Source organism: Pseudoliparis swirei, chromosome 11, assembly GCF_029220125.1.
Source record: "Pseudoliparis swirei isolate HS2019 ecotype Mariana Trench chromosome 11, NWPU_hadal_v1, whole genome shotgun sequence".
Lineage (NCBI taxonomy): Eukaryota > Metazoa > Chordata > Actinopteri > Perciformes > Liparidae > Pseudoliparis > Pseudoliparis swirei.
The window spans coordinates 9,985,978-9,999,110 of NC_079398.1; the positions used below are offsets into that span (position 1 = coordinate 9,985,978).

The window sequence follows — 13,133 nt, forward strand, 5'->3', positions numbered from 1 at the left end:
TACATAATGCCCTGACAAACAGCTATTATAAATAACTCATCGCTATTAGCAACTACAAAACAAACCTCACTTAGAAACCAACACAATAGCAAGTTGACAGAGCAATCCTTTGTGCTCATGACTATTTACAGTATGAAGGATTATGACTTGACAGTCTTCCACACAGTTCTTTTTTTCAGTACCTGCCTTCTCTGCTTCAAATGGATATCAGCTGAGAAGAACATGGAAAGGCACATTTTAGAAACCACTGAGTGAGTTGTTGTCTAGGAAACAAATTGTTTATATCTAACACAATGTTTACACAGGAATAGAATATTGCCTAGCTGGTGGAAAGCAGTACATTAGCAGGGCAGGTATTTATCATATACTCAAAATGATGCTATGAGAGGGATGAAAGAGAGTTAAACCAAGTTACGGGCAGTAAAACCAAAACATAAACTGAAAGACATTAAAACCCTTGGTAGAGCTGAGGGGAACTAGACAGTTGGGTGATACAGTGCGTTTACATGATGGTATAATTCGAATCTTGCTTTAGTCAGACTATGCTATCTTTTGGGGGATCAGCTGTTATCCCAATATACATGGCAGTGAGTAATTCGAATCATTGGCCGAAAGCATGTCATATCCGATACGATAGGTGGCGCTGTTTTCATTACAACTCGTGGTGATACAGCCATTTCCGCTTGACCTCTTCACCACCACCAACAACAACATCAACATTTCGAGAAAGAACCATGAACTTTAGTATGTTCAACTCCTTCAATACATTAAGCATAAATTCTGTCTGCTCTTCGGTCCAGAGATGTGTGGTGGCTCTTGTGTTCTCCATAGCGTTGTTTGCAGCGCCGCCGCTCCCATAACGCGCTACGCGTAGGGCACCACGTCCACAAAATAGGCAACTAAAAAAATCCTCAGTTATAATAATTATAATGCCCCCCCCTTAACACTTCTCGGGTCGCATCGCTCTGCCGTGATGTGCGCCGACACATCCGCGCACACAGACCCTATCTCAGGGGGGCATCATGAGGAGTTATGCTTAGGGCACCAACATGGTTAGCAGCGGGACTGGTTGTTTGTTTGTTTTCTGCCGGCCAGGCTCCCGGCAGTGACAGCTTATCGTCTCTTTCGACTTCCGGGTCACGACATGGGAGGGAGGAGGGCGGCGGGATCTCGAGCATGCGCAAAGACGCAAAGTCCAGTTCCTAATCGAATTCACCGTTACAAGCCGCGATAGTCGAATTATCAACTGGATCGGACCGAGCTATCCAGGGGTGTTAATCGGATCGAAGTCGGACCGCACATAGTCCGACAAAGGTGTTTACATGAAACGGATAATTCGATTTCAGTCCGACTAAGCCAATAATTCGATTGCATGTAAATGCACTGACTGTAATCCCTTGGCTTTGTCCCTATACAAGTGACCCCTTTCACATCCAAGTGGTCCACTACTCGCGTTACATCTTGCCAAGCAGGTTCACTCAACATAGACGAGTCCATTGTGCCCTAATTTCTATTTTCATTCTCCGGGTTGCAGGTTAAGCTAAGTGGCATGTATCTTTGTACACAATCAGACCTTTGACAGATTGATTTATAGCGACAGGTTCGACTCAACCAAATCGAAAGGGTGTTCCAAAAATGTCTACATTGTTTTTTGTCATCTGCTGTTACAATGTTACTGCTTTGCTATTACATCCAATAGCAAAGAGATTAACTAGTTGGAATATCTGAGGTAACAATGCAATCCTTTCAGTAGCTGCTCTGGAACTTTTCATCTGAACATGTGATCTTCGACAGAAGATGTCCACTTGTCATGGAATAGTAGATTCAATTCTATTTTGCCAAAGCACTTAAAGTTATTTTCGTCCATGTTGGTCCGAAAGCGGAGGCTTGGATCTGCTATTCTACGGCAACTGGACGGAGGCCATCAACTGATGAAGATTATGTGATATGATCAAACATTCCGGAATATTTAAGAAATGGAGGAGGTGGTTCTAGAAATGTTTTTCTTCTTAATTAATGTTGTTTGGATTCTCTTATCTTGTACTCCTTCAATATAATATAGCATTAGTCATTGGAATTTCTGAAAATAACTGATTTTATAAAGTGTTAGAAACAGCAAATATACATTATTTTAAGTTGTTATTAATCTCCTGATATTTATTGAAAATGTTTCTAACATTTTATAAAATTATATATATATAATAAATAATGTTATGTTTATATTTTTATAAAATTACTATAACATTATTATAATATTATTATACATATATATAATACATAATTTATAATGTTTCCAACATTTTTCTAACATTATTTATTATATTTAAATGATGTATTATATATATATATCCCCGGAGTTCTTTTGACTTCACGTCTCATATGGTCATCGGACCCTATGAGACGTCATAGATCCTATCTGCCTGATGGATCATCGAGGTCTGGATCATGGAATATGCCTACTACCAACTATGCCATGGCCCTGTTGAGACTCCGCCACTCCTCCTCTCTACCTCCATCTGCCTGATGGATCGTGGAGGTCTGGATTGTGGAATATGCCTCCTACGAGCTATTCACACACTGTCATATTCATTGAATGTGTTTTAACTCTAAATCTGTCCTTCTGTACACATTACATCTATTGCACCTCTCCATCCTGGAGGGATCCTCCTCTGTTGCTCTCCTGAAGGTTTCTTCCCTTTGTTCCCCCTGAAGGGTTATTTGGGAGTTTTTCCTGATCCGATGTGAGGTTTTGGGGCAGGGATGTCTATGTGTACAGATTGTAAAGCACTCCGAGACAAATTTGTAATTTGTGAAAATGGGCTATACAAATAAACTGAATTGTATTGAAATATATATAATAAATTATTTTATCAAATGTTAGAATCATTCAGATTAATTGAAAATTAAAATAATGTAAACTTGCTGCCATATTTGACTTAGCATGTCAACACAGTGCCGTTTAAACACTATCAGCTAAAAAGGTTTCATATGCTGCTATCCGGAAACATTTTCAGTTACTGGTCACATACCTGGTGCAGAGCTCCGATAATCTTGCGAGTTTCTTGATAAATAGTCTCCGGGCTCCAGTGAGCGTTCATGAGTTTCAGTTCCTCTGCAATCCGGTTGTGTTCCCGGAGCCACAGCGTATGCAGACAGGTCAGAGGCAGACCCTCGTTGATCCGACTGTCCCCGGCACTGAAACACTCCACCCTCTTCCCGTGCAGGCTCTGCAGGCAGGCCGATGGCAGAGTGGACACGAATGGAAGGTAGGGTCTTCCCTTGGGATCCCTAAATTGCTCGTTGACAGCAAGTTTCCCATTGAGGCCGGCGAGGTCACGGAGGAAGCCCTCCAGCCTCGGAGTGTGGCCGTACACAACCGACGCGTCAATGAACGACGTGATGGCGTTCAGCTGCTGTTGCTGCACAGCTTGTTGAATATCGGAGCCGACATTGACCAAGCAGGCTGGTCTGGAGCGATGGAAGGGCATGCAGCTGTGTGCACGGGTGGCAGAATCACCGGTCTGTGGAAAACACAAAAGGTTGCATCGCAAGCTGCTTCAATCTTCAATGGCGTCTCTCACTACTTCTGCTCTATCAATCAAATGTTCATTGGCATATTTGCTGAGTTAGATGAGGGGGCTGATTCTGTTCCGATAACCCTTTAACATAAGAAGCTATTAGTGCGTTGTACTGGTATCTAATTAAACTCCAATTTTTGTAGAATTTTTTTCGAATTTTTAGATTGTGGTTCAGGGTGAAATAAGGTTTTATCTATTTGTACCAAAGACCGTCAAATGTAAACACAGTCCAATCACAAGGACGAATTGAGGTGACAAGTACTAGCCAATCACAGCCCAGTAGGGCGGGACAAGGCGGAAATGATGCTGATGTGCAACTACTGCAACTCTTTCTTGGTCGAGACCAGTGCATCCCTGGAGTCTCCACTGGTTGTGTTGGGAGTCAGGAAACCAGGACATCAGCCCATCTAACTTTCAACAAGAGAGCAACTGGGCCTACTTCCCAAAATGTGCAAATATTCCTTTTAAAATACAGGCGTGTAAAAACAGAGCAAGCTCGATACAGTACTGGAGAGCAAAATGACCAGAGACGGTTTGAGCTTACCTCAATGGGAAAGCATGGATGCACATGTTGACATGAGTTGGAACAGTCCAGCCCGGTGCCTTTGCTTTGAGGGGTGAAGGTGATGTCATGGTCGATGTACTGGCCCCACTCCACCAGCAGGTGAGAGTAGACGTCATCCGTCTGTTTAGAGGAGCTCCTTATTATTTTCTGACTGACTTCCCACGGCTGTGAACACAGTGGGATTTGTTATTTTGGTTGACAGTGAGAACTGTTTTTATTTAACTGTGTAATTGCCCCCCCCCCACCTCCCCCCCCCTCCCCCTGCTTCCTCCGCGGCGGCCTCCCATTTATCAGCCGGTGTTTTTATCGTCTCATCATTCACGGAAATGAACATATTTACTCGGGAAGGCCTGTTGTGTCCCAGTCAGGGGTTACGGTAGATGATAGCTTTCTTGTTTGTGTGAATTAGTTAATTCTTTCATTCATTAAGTTGTGTTATGAATAGATAAATGTCTTAAACTCAACAAAGGGGCTTGTGGCTAATTCATCCCACCAGAAATGCTTTGGCAACTGATTAAAAAAGAGTCACGCAACACATAAAGTATCCAATATATGATTGACTCCACCCATTTTGACATTAAATGAGATTATTAATTATCTAAAACACTTTAGGAAAGTATAGCTGATCTACATGGAGGTCAACTTCATGCTGGATACAACGGATGCATAATTGATTAGTTATCCCATTGAAGGATCTCACTCTGTGTAACTAGTGCATAAATCGAATGAAAATATCGGAGAAGCTGTAAAAAAAGAAAAAATACATGTTAATGACTGTAAACCAGCTCATTTCAAGCTACGGAAATAATGTATTTTATGACACAGTCCACAAAATGCGAATGCAAGCGTAATCTCTGTCATCTCCCACACACACATCTGCTGTTCCTACATCACTGTGGACTTTATCTGCTGTAAAACAGGTCAGGGAAATAAATGGGGGAAAAATCAACATTAACTTGTTGTTTTTTTGCAGGGAGTGAGCTCCCTTCTTTTCTAATTTCACCGCCGACACTCTCGTGTCCGTCGGACCAGCGTTCTGTAGATTACCGGAGGAAGCTGGAATCCATTATGGAGCCGTCCTCGGTTCCAACCCTTGGGTTCTCTCTCTCCGTCTTCGTATTCAGCTGGAAGCCACCTGACCAGGGGCGTGTTGGCTGCTCCCCAGAGAGGGTTTTGCCTGAGAAGGAGAATCATGAAGCGTGTCCGGAAAAAAATGCAATTTGTTGTTTTCCACACAATGTTCATCAAAGTTTAGAATACTGCAGTTACCAATAAACAAAAGTGCATCGGCTAGTTGAAGGTTTTGCTATATTTGCTGTATATTTATACATTATAACAGGCTTTGTGTCCATGTGTCGTCTTATGTTCTGCATGTATTTCATTAAACATGCCTACTATCGCCAATATGGAGTTTAAATGAAAAATTAAGAAGATACCACAGACATATACGTTTCCTGTACACGTGAGTATCGACACATTACAGTGAACGTGAAATACATATTCATTAAAAATGCAAATGCCATTTAAAAATGTCAACATTTCATAAGGTTAACCTTGCATTTGCATTGTTTAATCGAAATGGAGGTGTGGTGTGTGTTGGAGTTATGGTGTTTCAACTTCAATATGAAAACAACGCTTATTTTCAATTTTCAAGGTTTACAAAACATTTGATTTACTTTAAATCTAAGCCAATAGGGACGTTGCTTGCACTATTGGTTCCTGGATTGTATTGTTTACTCCACAACAGCAGAGTCCTGGTTCTTTAGACCCGTCGATACCTGTTATTGCAGAGGCCCGATATGGAGCGGTATCTGCTGCGATGACTCTGCAGACAGATGGCTGGGTGTGCTGCAGGAGGACATTTGGACAGCTCTGCGATCAGCTCCACGTCCTCCCAGGAAAGCAGCGCTGGCATCGTGACGTGGCAAAGTTAACACAAACACTCATGGGATTGTTATCTTGCAAACCATTGGAGCATATCAAACCTGAAAGGACACTCACTGTCGTTTTAAAATGCCAACATCTAGTAATGGTTTAAATTTGATACAATCTTTGCCAATTAATGAGTTTAAATTGTGTTTTCGTGGACTATATAGAGTGCAATTAGTGGCAGTGGATCAATTGTAGATGTTGATCGTGTTACGGTTGTTTTGAGGTTGTTTTCAAGGTGAGATCCTCACGATTTAATCAAATAAAATGGTTCTACCTGCGGCCGTGAGGTCTCTTTTATATCTCTGTCTCGCCGTGTTCGTGAGGACTTGCAGCGTTGTTTGAAAGAGCTCTGCAGCTCGGGAAACCTCCAGGGTCTCGGGCTCGCTCTGCCGGAGCCATGTCAACACATGCGTGGAGGACGAGGGAGCGCTTGAGCTGAGCAGGGGAGTGTAAAAGGATGAGCGTTGTGGTTCAGGAGGAACTGAGACAAGTAATGGGGATGACTCATTTGATAAGTTCAATACCGTCGCCGACTCGAGGCTTCGTGGACAAGTCGAAGGCTCTCTTGATGTGAGGAGATGAGCAGTTCTCTGAGAGTTGTGGCTGCAAGATATAAAGTATTGTAACAGGACAGCGTGAAAATAGGGGGATAACATATTATCTGTAAAACAAGGTGCAAGGTAAATATTTACACAAGTGCAGTGCCTACATTTGAATGTTGAGATGCTGGTACTTTAAAATGTATTTGATGCTTCTGCTGCTTCTAATCCACAACTCAGAAAAAAATGTTCACATATGTTTTGCTTACATTGAAAAAATACATTGGACAAGCTTATAAAAGAAGATGCAGTTATACTAGACCAGGTATTGTCCATGAGTTGTGGTTTCAATTTAAAAAATCATGTTTTCATTTCATTATAAACTAAAGAAAGATGAAAACAATTTGTTTTGTTCCTTCTTGTCCTGAGTACTTGGTCTGAGTACTCCAGATACCTTTTGTTAATGTTTCTATACTTTAATCTTATAATGTATAATATCTACCTTGTTGCAGGCTATCAATACATTCGAGTACAGGATCTAAGGATGTATTATAGATTATATTGAGCTACATTTTAATTGTTGCCATACACAACACATGTGGGAGTTCTCCAGCTTTGTACGCAGCATGTTCACATGTAGGCCACGTTGTTAGATTTGATAATACATCTGCTGACTTGCTTTAAAGTGACACAGACATAAAATATGTTTCATGTAACACAGCAAATGTTTTTTGTTTCACGAGATAGATATTGGAAAGAAAGCTTCATGGATGTTTGTAAATGAACATTTCTACAAAGATAGACCAGTAAGCTTGTTTACTCATGTATGTTTTCAGCCTTGAGAACCACCGGTTTCGTAACAGCGGTTGCTTTCATGTTCTTTATTTTGAGGAGTTGAAAATGAAATTGTGATGTTGGTAACATCTGTATTTTGATTTGACATAAGAATGGAAAATAAGAATGCATGTGACATAAGAATGTTAACTATGCTGCATTTAATGGAGTCGGCTAATAATCAAATACGGATAGAAATGATTTATTTTTAAACTATATTTTCTATTGCTAGTTTTTTTTTATTGCATCTTCATATTGTATTAATCACAGTCACAATCACAGATGATCAGAGATGAAAAAAAGTTACTTACAGTTTAAATGCTTGAATTCATCCGTTAAAACCCTCGAGGGAATAATCCAGATCAACATAACAAGGACAATTAAATTAAAATGACAATCCATTTGTAGTGAGCAGTTTACAACTGAAGAACCAGATATTAGCATAATATAAGTAAAGACTTATCTTAGTGCCTGTGCACTGTGCCACCTGTCCTTATATATTCAGAAAAAGGAGGGAGCCCATTGCAAAGGTTAAGTAGGCTCGACCGCCCCCACTACAGTGACTCGGACACTTTGGTTGACTGGTTTGGAAAATAACTTTCTCTTCTGCCCATTGTCTGAGCCACTTGGATTTCTGGTTGGTCCTGGAACTCAATGCAACAATCCCAGTGAAAACGTGGACATTATGTGTAGCCAGTTCCAATTATAACAAGTGTAATATGTCCATAGGCAATGTGGTAAATTTAGATGTAATTAACGCAGCAATCTTCAGAATCAGAATCAGAAACTTTTTATTGCCATGTATATTTACATATACAAGGAATGTGTCATGGTGGTTGGTGCATCAATAGACAATAATTACAGTGCGATAATTAAAAATATAAATATAAGTATGAGGTAAAGTGCACAGACGAGCAGGTTTAAAAAAATGTAACAAGTGTAATTGTATTTAAGTGTATTTAAGTGTATATAGGTGTGTTTAAGTGTATTTAAGTGTATTTAAGTGTGTTTAAGTGTATTTAAGTGTATTCAAGTCTGTTTAAGTGTATTTAAATGAAAAATTAAGTGATGTGCTCAAATTGTACATTTCACTGACAATAAATGCATTATAATCAGAATGACTCATCTCTAAAAAAATAACAAGAATTAACTGTTATCCGGAAAATGTAATTAGCCTAGCCGACAAAATGCCTGTAAAATTGTAAAACAAGATGTGAATTAAAATATTTTTTAAGTTGCATGACTCATAAAGTGCATGACATATATTGCTTCAAGTTTGTGCTATAAAGACGTATATATATTTTCATATTCAATGAAAATTATTTGTTCACAAACTTCTTTGAGAAAACGGACTTGATGTCCTTGTAAAGTATTTGAGAAAAAGTTTGAGTTAGAATAGCTCTCAGCTTTCTCAATACTGGGACATCATTCTTTCTTTTTCTCTACTTTAAAAAAAATCTACTTCAGTAACTTTTCCCAGAGTGAAATGTGCAATCCAAAGTTACTAAAAAACCTCTCCGAGCGAGGAAACCATCTGACTGTCAGTTGGCCAGTGAGCTTGGTCGCTAAAGGGTTAATCAGTTCACAGTTTGCAAAGCATTCGTCAATTTGTGGTGAATTTACAGAAGGAATTAAAGTCAAGCAAATGGTGCAACACAGGTTCCGTTAGCTATAAAACGTTCTCCTTTCAGACTCTTCATCTCTCCTTCAGCATCGTAGTTAAACATCAAGCAAACATTAGTCACTTCAACATGGAAATCGACCAAATGCAGCAATTCCAAGAGATTGTAGTGATTTCACAGTTGTGCAAAAAAATGGTTCCAGTATTAATTCACTCGAGAACAAAAACATGCCATCAAAACTGCCTCTAGGTCTTTGCTTCAACCCTCTCATAATTCTATTCAATCAGTTTATTTTGTATTGCCCGATATCACAAATTACAAATTTGCCTCAGAAGGCTTTACAATCTGTACACATACGACATCCCTGACCTTTGACCTCACATCGGATCAGGAACAACTCCCCCCCCCCCCAAAAAAAAACCTTTCAAGGGGGAAAAAAGTGAAGAAACCTCCAGGAGAGCAACAGAGGAGGATCCCTCTTCAGGATGGACAGAACAATAGATGTCATGTGACCAGATGGACAGCGTTACAGAATTACATGAACACATTCAATGAGTATGACAGAGTGTATGAATAGTTAGTAGTCAGCATAGTCCACGATCCAGAAGGGGGGGGGGGCGCATCAGCAGGGCCATGACAGGAGGCCGGCCCACCAGGCAGGAGGCATCAGACCCAGCCAGGTCCAATGGACCCTATGAGACGTGAAGTCACAAGGACTCCGGGGAGGAAGCAGAGTTAGTAATTTGTGATGGAGAGATGAAAAATCATCCTTAAGTAGAGAGAGAAGAGGTGATACGTGCTCAGTGTATCCTAAACGTCTCCCAGCAGCCAATAAGCCTCTAGCAGCATGTCTAGGGGCTGGACCAGATGAACCTGATTCAGCCCTAACTATAAGACTATCTAAGAGGAAAGTCTTCCGTCTACTCTACATGAGGTGACTGTGTCTGCCTCCCGGACTGAAAGTGGAAGCTGGATCCATAAAAGAGGAGCTTGATAACTGAAGGCTCTGGCTCCCATCCTACTTTTTAAGACTCTAGGGACATAACAGACCTCAGTCTAAAAACAACTCTTTGGAGAGCAACTACATAACAACAGAGTATCCGCATTCGTCATTGCCGTCTTGTACCACCCTCCCTAGTAAGGCCATGGCAGCGGCACTGAAGTTTTCTTGGAAACTTCTCCTCATCACAAATACTTCAGCTCGCCTTCAGGGTCGGATGACGCCAGCCGAGTCTCCTGTGAGAGTCACGGCCCATTGATAGTTGAGCAGTGTCCTTGAAATTCATGCTTCACATGCTGCTGATGCAACTTGATGATGCTGTCTGTGTGTGAGTGTTTGTGTGTGTGTGTGTGTGTGTGTGTGTGCGGGGGATACAGTCGTGGCTCTCTGTGCGAGCTTGTTGTCACGGTGCCTGCTTCAGCTTCAACGCCAAACTGTTCCAGACAAAACTTTCCACAAATGAGGCTCAGAGTTTGTGGAGGATAAAGCGAGTGACATGTGAAAAGATAAACTTCTGGCACAATGCATGCAAACAGTGGCGGCTGGTGAAATTTTTTTTGGGGGGGGCGCAGTTGGGCGACGTGGTTTAAATAGCACTCAACAATGAGAAGAAAAGAGATTTTGAGTAGAATATTGTAAAAACCAAAGCTTTATTTCAAGAACACAGCGTGCTCAACACTGTCCAATAACAACTATCAACACACTGTAACTTTGGGCATGAGAGGTTCAGAGCAGCTTTAAGGAACATTGGGTTGGGTTTTAGAGGTTTGCAAAATAAAAGAGTTTCACCCTCACATGAAAAAGGTTCAGAGCAGATGTTACAGATGTGGAACGGGCATGAAAGAAGTCGGCTCAGATGGTGGATTTTCCCAGCACTTATTTATTCTGAAGAAGACAACAGAACACACACATTTGCCTTCTGATCTGTCTCTGCACTTCCACTTCCCTCAGCAAAATAAAACCATTGTCCATGGAAGACAGGACTACATTAAATCTAAATAATAACAATTCTCATCAAAAACCATGACATGTAACATACAAGGGGAAAACAGAGACCCCTAATGGACAAAATAAATAACTACATGAGCTAGAGTCATTTCAGCAGAAACAGAGAAAATTCTAACTTTGAACAAAAGGGAAACACATACCTGCAGAAGACAACAGAACACACACATTTGCCTTGTGATCTGTCTCTGCACTTCCACTTCCTAGACACGCAAAACACAATTTACACAAGGAAAATATATGTCGGGGCGACCGGATGTAGCTAAACAAACGGTGCCAAAGTGGCTCAATGAGACCGCCACCAACCGTATATGTTGACGGTCTAAATGACACGACAGCTGGACGCCGTGATCGTATTTGCGACCATTACTGTATGTAACATAAACGGTTAATTTTTATAAAAGAATATAGCCAAAATAGTGCAACATCGTTTTTCACTCAACTCACCCTCAGCAATATAAAACCATTGTGAGCAGGGTTGCCAGGTCTGTGTGACAAAACCAGCCCAATGGCCAATCAAAACCAGCCCAAAAACCAGCCCAATATCAGAACTCAAAATATGCCCGTGCCAAACCATATACACTGCTTTTAAAGTCCAACAGCATTGCTATCATTGCCAAATGTATTGTAATATCTACAAAGTAACAACATATGTTTAGTTTGCCAGCATTAAAAGCAGTTTTCCCTCAAGTTATTTCACCTAGGTCCTAAAATGGCCTTGTGTAATTATACAGTATATTATCATAAATAAAATGTGTGTACGTGCTGATCTTGAGTCAGTTTGGTAGGATTTGGGTATGAATAAATTATTTCATTTAAAATATGGATTTTTATTTTTTATTTAAAGATATTCATGTAATTTGCATGCAAAATAGGTCTACCCGAACCAGCGGACAAAAAATTCAACCCGCGCAACACTTCAAAAGTGGCCCAATTCCGCAGGAAAACCGCGGACCTGGCAACACTGCTCTATGGGCTGAGGGAACATACGGGTCTCTGATCTGCCGAATAATCCAATCGCGTGCGCACATTCGTGCGCACCAAGATTCCCGGTTTCATCCGCCAATGTGAAGCCGGTCATTGCCAAAACGACTGAAATGTTGTATCGATGCCGTACACACACGTTAGAACAGCGCCTCGAAAAAGGGGAGGGGCTTCTCTCCGTGATAATGGCGATATATTATATTTTTTCACATTAACTTAAGTGGTTGTTGACAGGGGCTTACGGTCTCCCACACACATTTAGCGCGTCAACACGGTATATTTACTATTTAAATGATTTGGCATATAATGTTTTTTGACAGGATTTTTATATTTATTTTTCTTCTTCTTTTTTTTTCATCTCCAAATTTTAAGAGGGGCGGCGCACTAGCGCCCCCTATGGACGAACCGCCACTGCATGCAAACCTTAAGCAATGTAACGTTGTTCACTATGTCAAATGTGTTTAATCTACTGCATGGTACATTATGCTACTCTAGTCCGTTGTGTTGTCTTCAAATATCCCATTAAATGTCATGGATTCAGTTGTTTTTTACCTCTAGATGCTAACTCTAGATGATGACGCTAGATGCTAACTCTATATGATAACTCTAGATGGTAGATAATAACTCTATATGCTAACTCTAGATGATAACTCCAGGGCTCTCGAGTGTCACGCATTGAGCGTGACAGTCACGCATTTAGGTCTTAAGTCACGCACTCCCGCCACACATCGTATTTCTCACACTGAAAAAAACTCTCGGCTATTTAATGCACGCAAACATAAGCTGGAGGAATCAAGCGCTCCCCTGGAGGTCTGCTGTGAGGAGCCACTTATCAGCCAATCAAAAAAAAGAAATGGGCTACACAATAGCCAATCAGAAAAAAACATATCTGTTGTATCTGGGTAAGATTGAATCCAGCAACCAATGAAAATAAAGCATCCTTGAATTGCGAGCGACTGATATCCGAAAGTTTCGTTTTGGGGGGGAGCGGGGGGGGGGGATGGAGGCGTGGCCGGGGGGGGGGGGGGGGATATGTCACTCTTGCCTGTCTTCAAAACTTGAGAGCCCTGTAAC

The 13,133-nt window shown here is 41.1% G+C and overlaps 1 protein-coding gene across 1 annotated transcript in view; it reads right to left on the minus strand.

Moving 5' to 3' along the window:
* LOC130201641 (thyroid peroxidase-like) overlaps positions 1-13,133 on the minus strand; it is a 31,925-nt gene that overhangs the window by 16,517 nt on the left and 2,275 nt on the right. Inside the window, exons 2-6 of the mRNA XM_056426723.1 lie at positions 6,600-6,678; positions 6,350-6,504; positions 5,922-6,051; positions 5,191-5,320; positions 3,030-3,521 (exon numbers count right to left, since the gene is read on the minus strand). Coding sequence (XP_056282698.1) covers positions 3,030-3,521; positions 5,191-5,320; positions 5,922-6,051; positions 6,350-6,504; positions 6,600-6,678 — 986 coding nt within the window. The remainder of the gene's footprint in view (positions 1-3,029; positions 3,522-5,190; positions 5,321-5,921; positions 6,052-6,349; positions 6,505-6,599; positions 6,679-13,133) is intronic.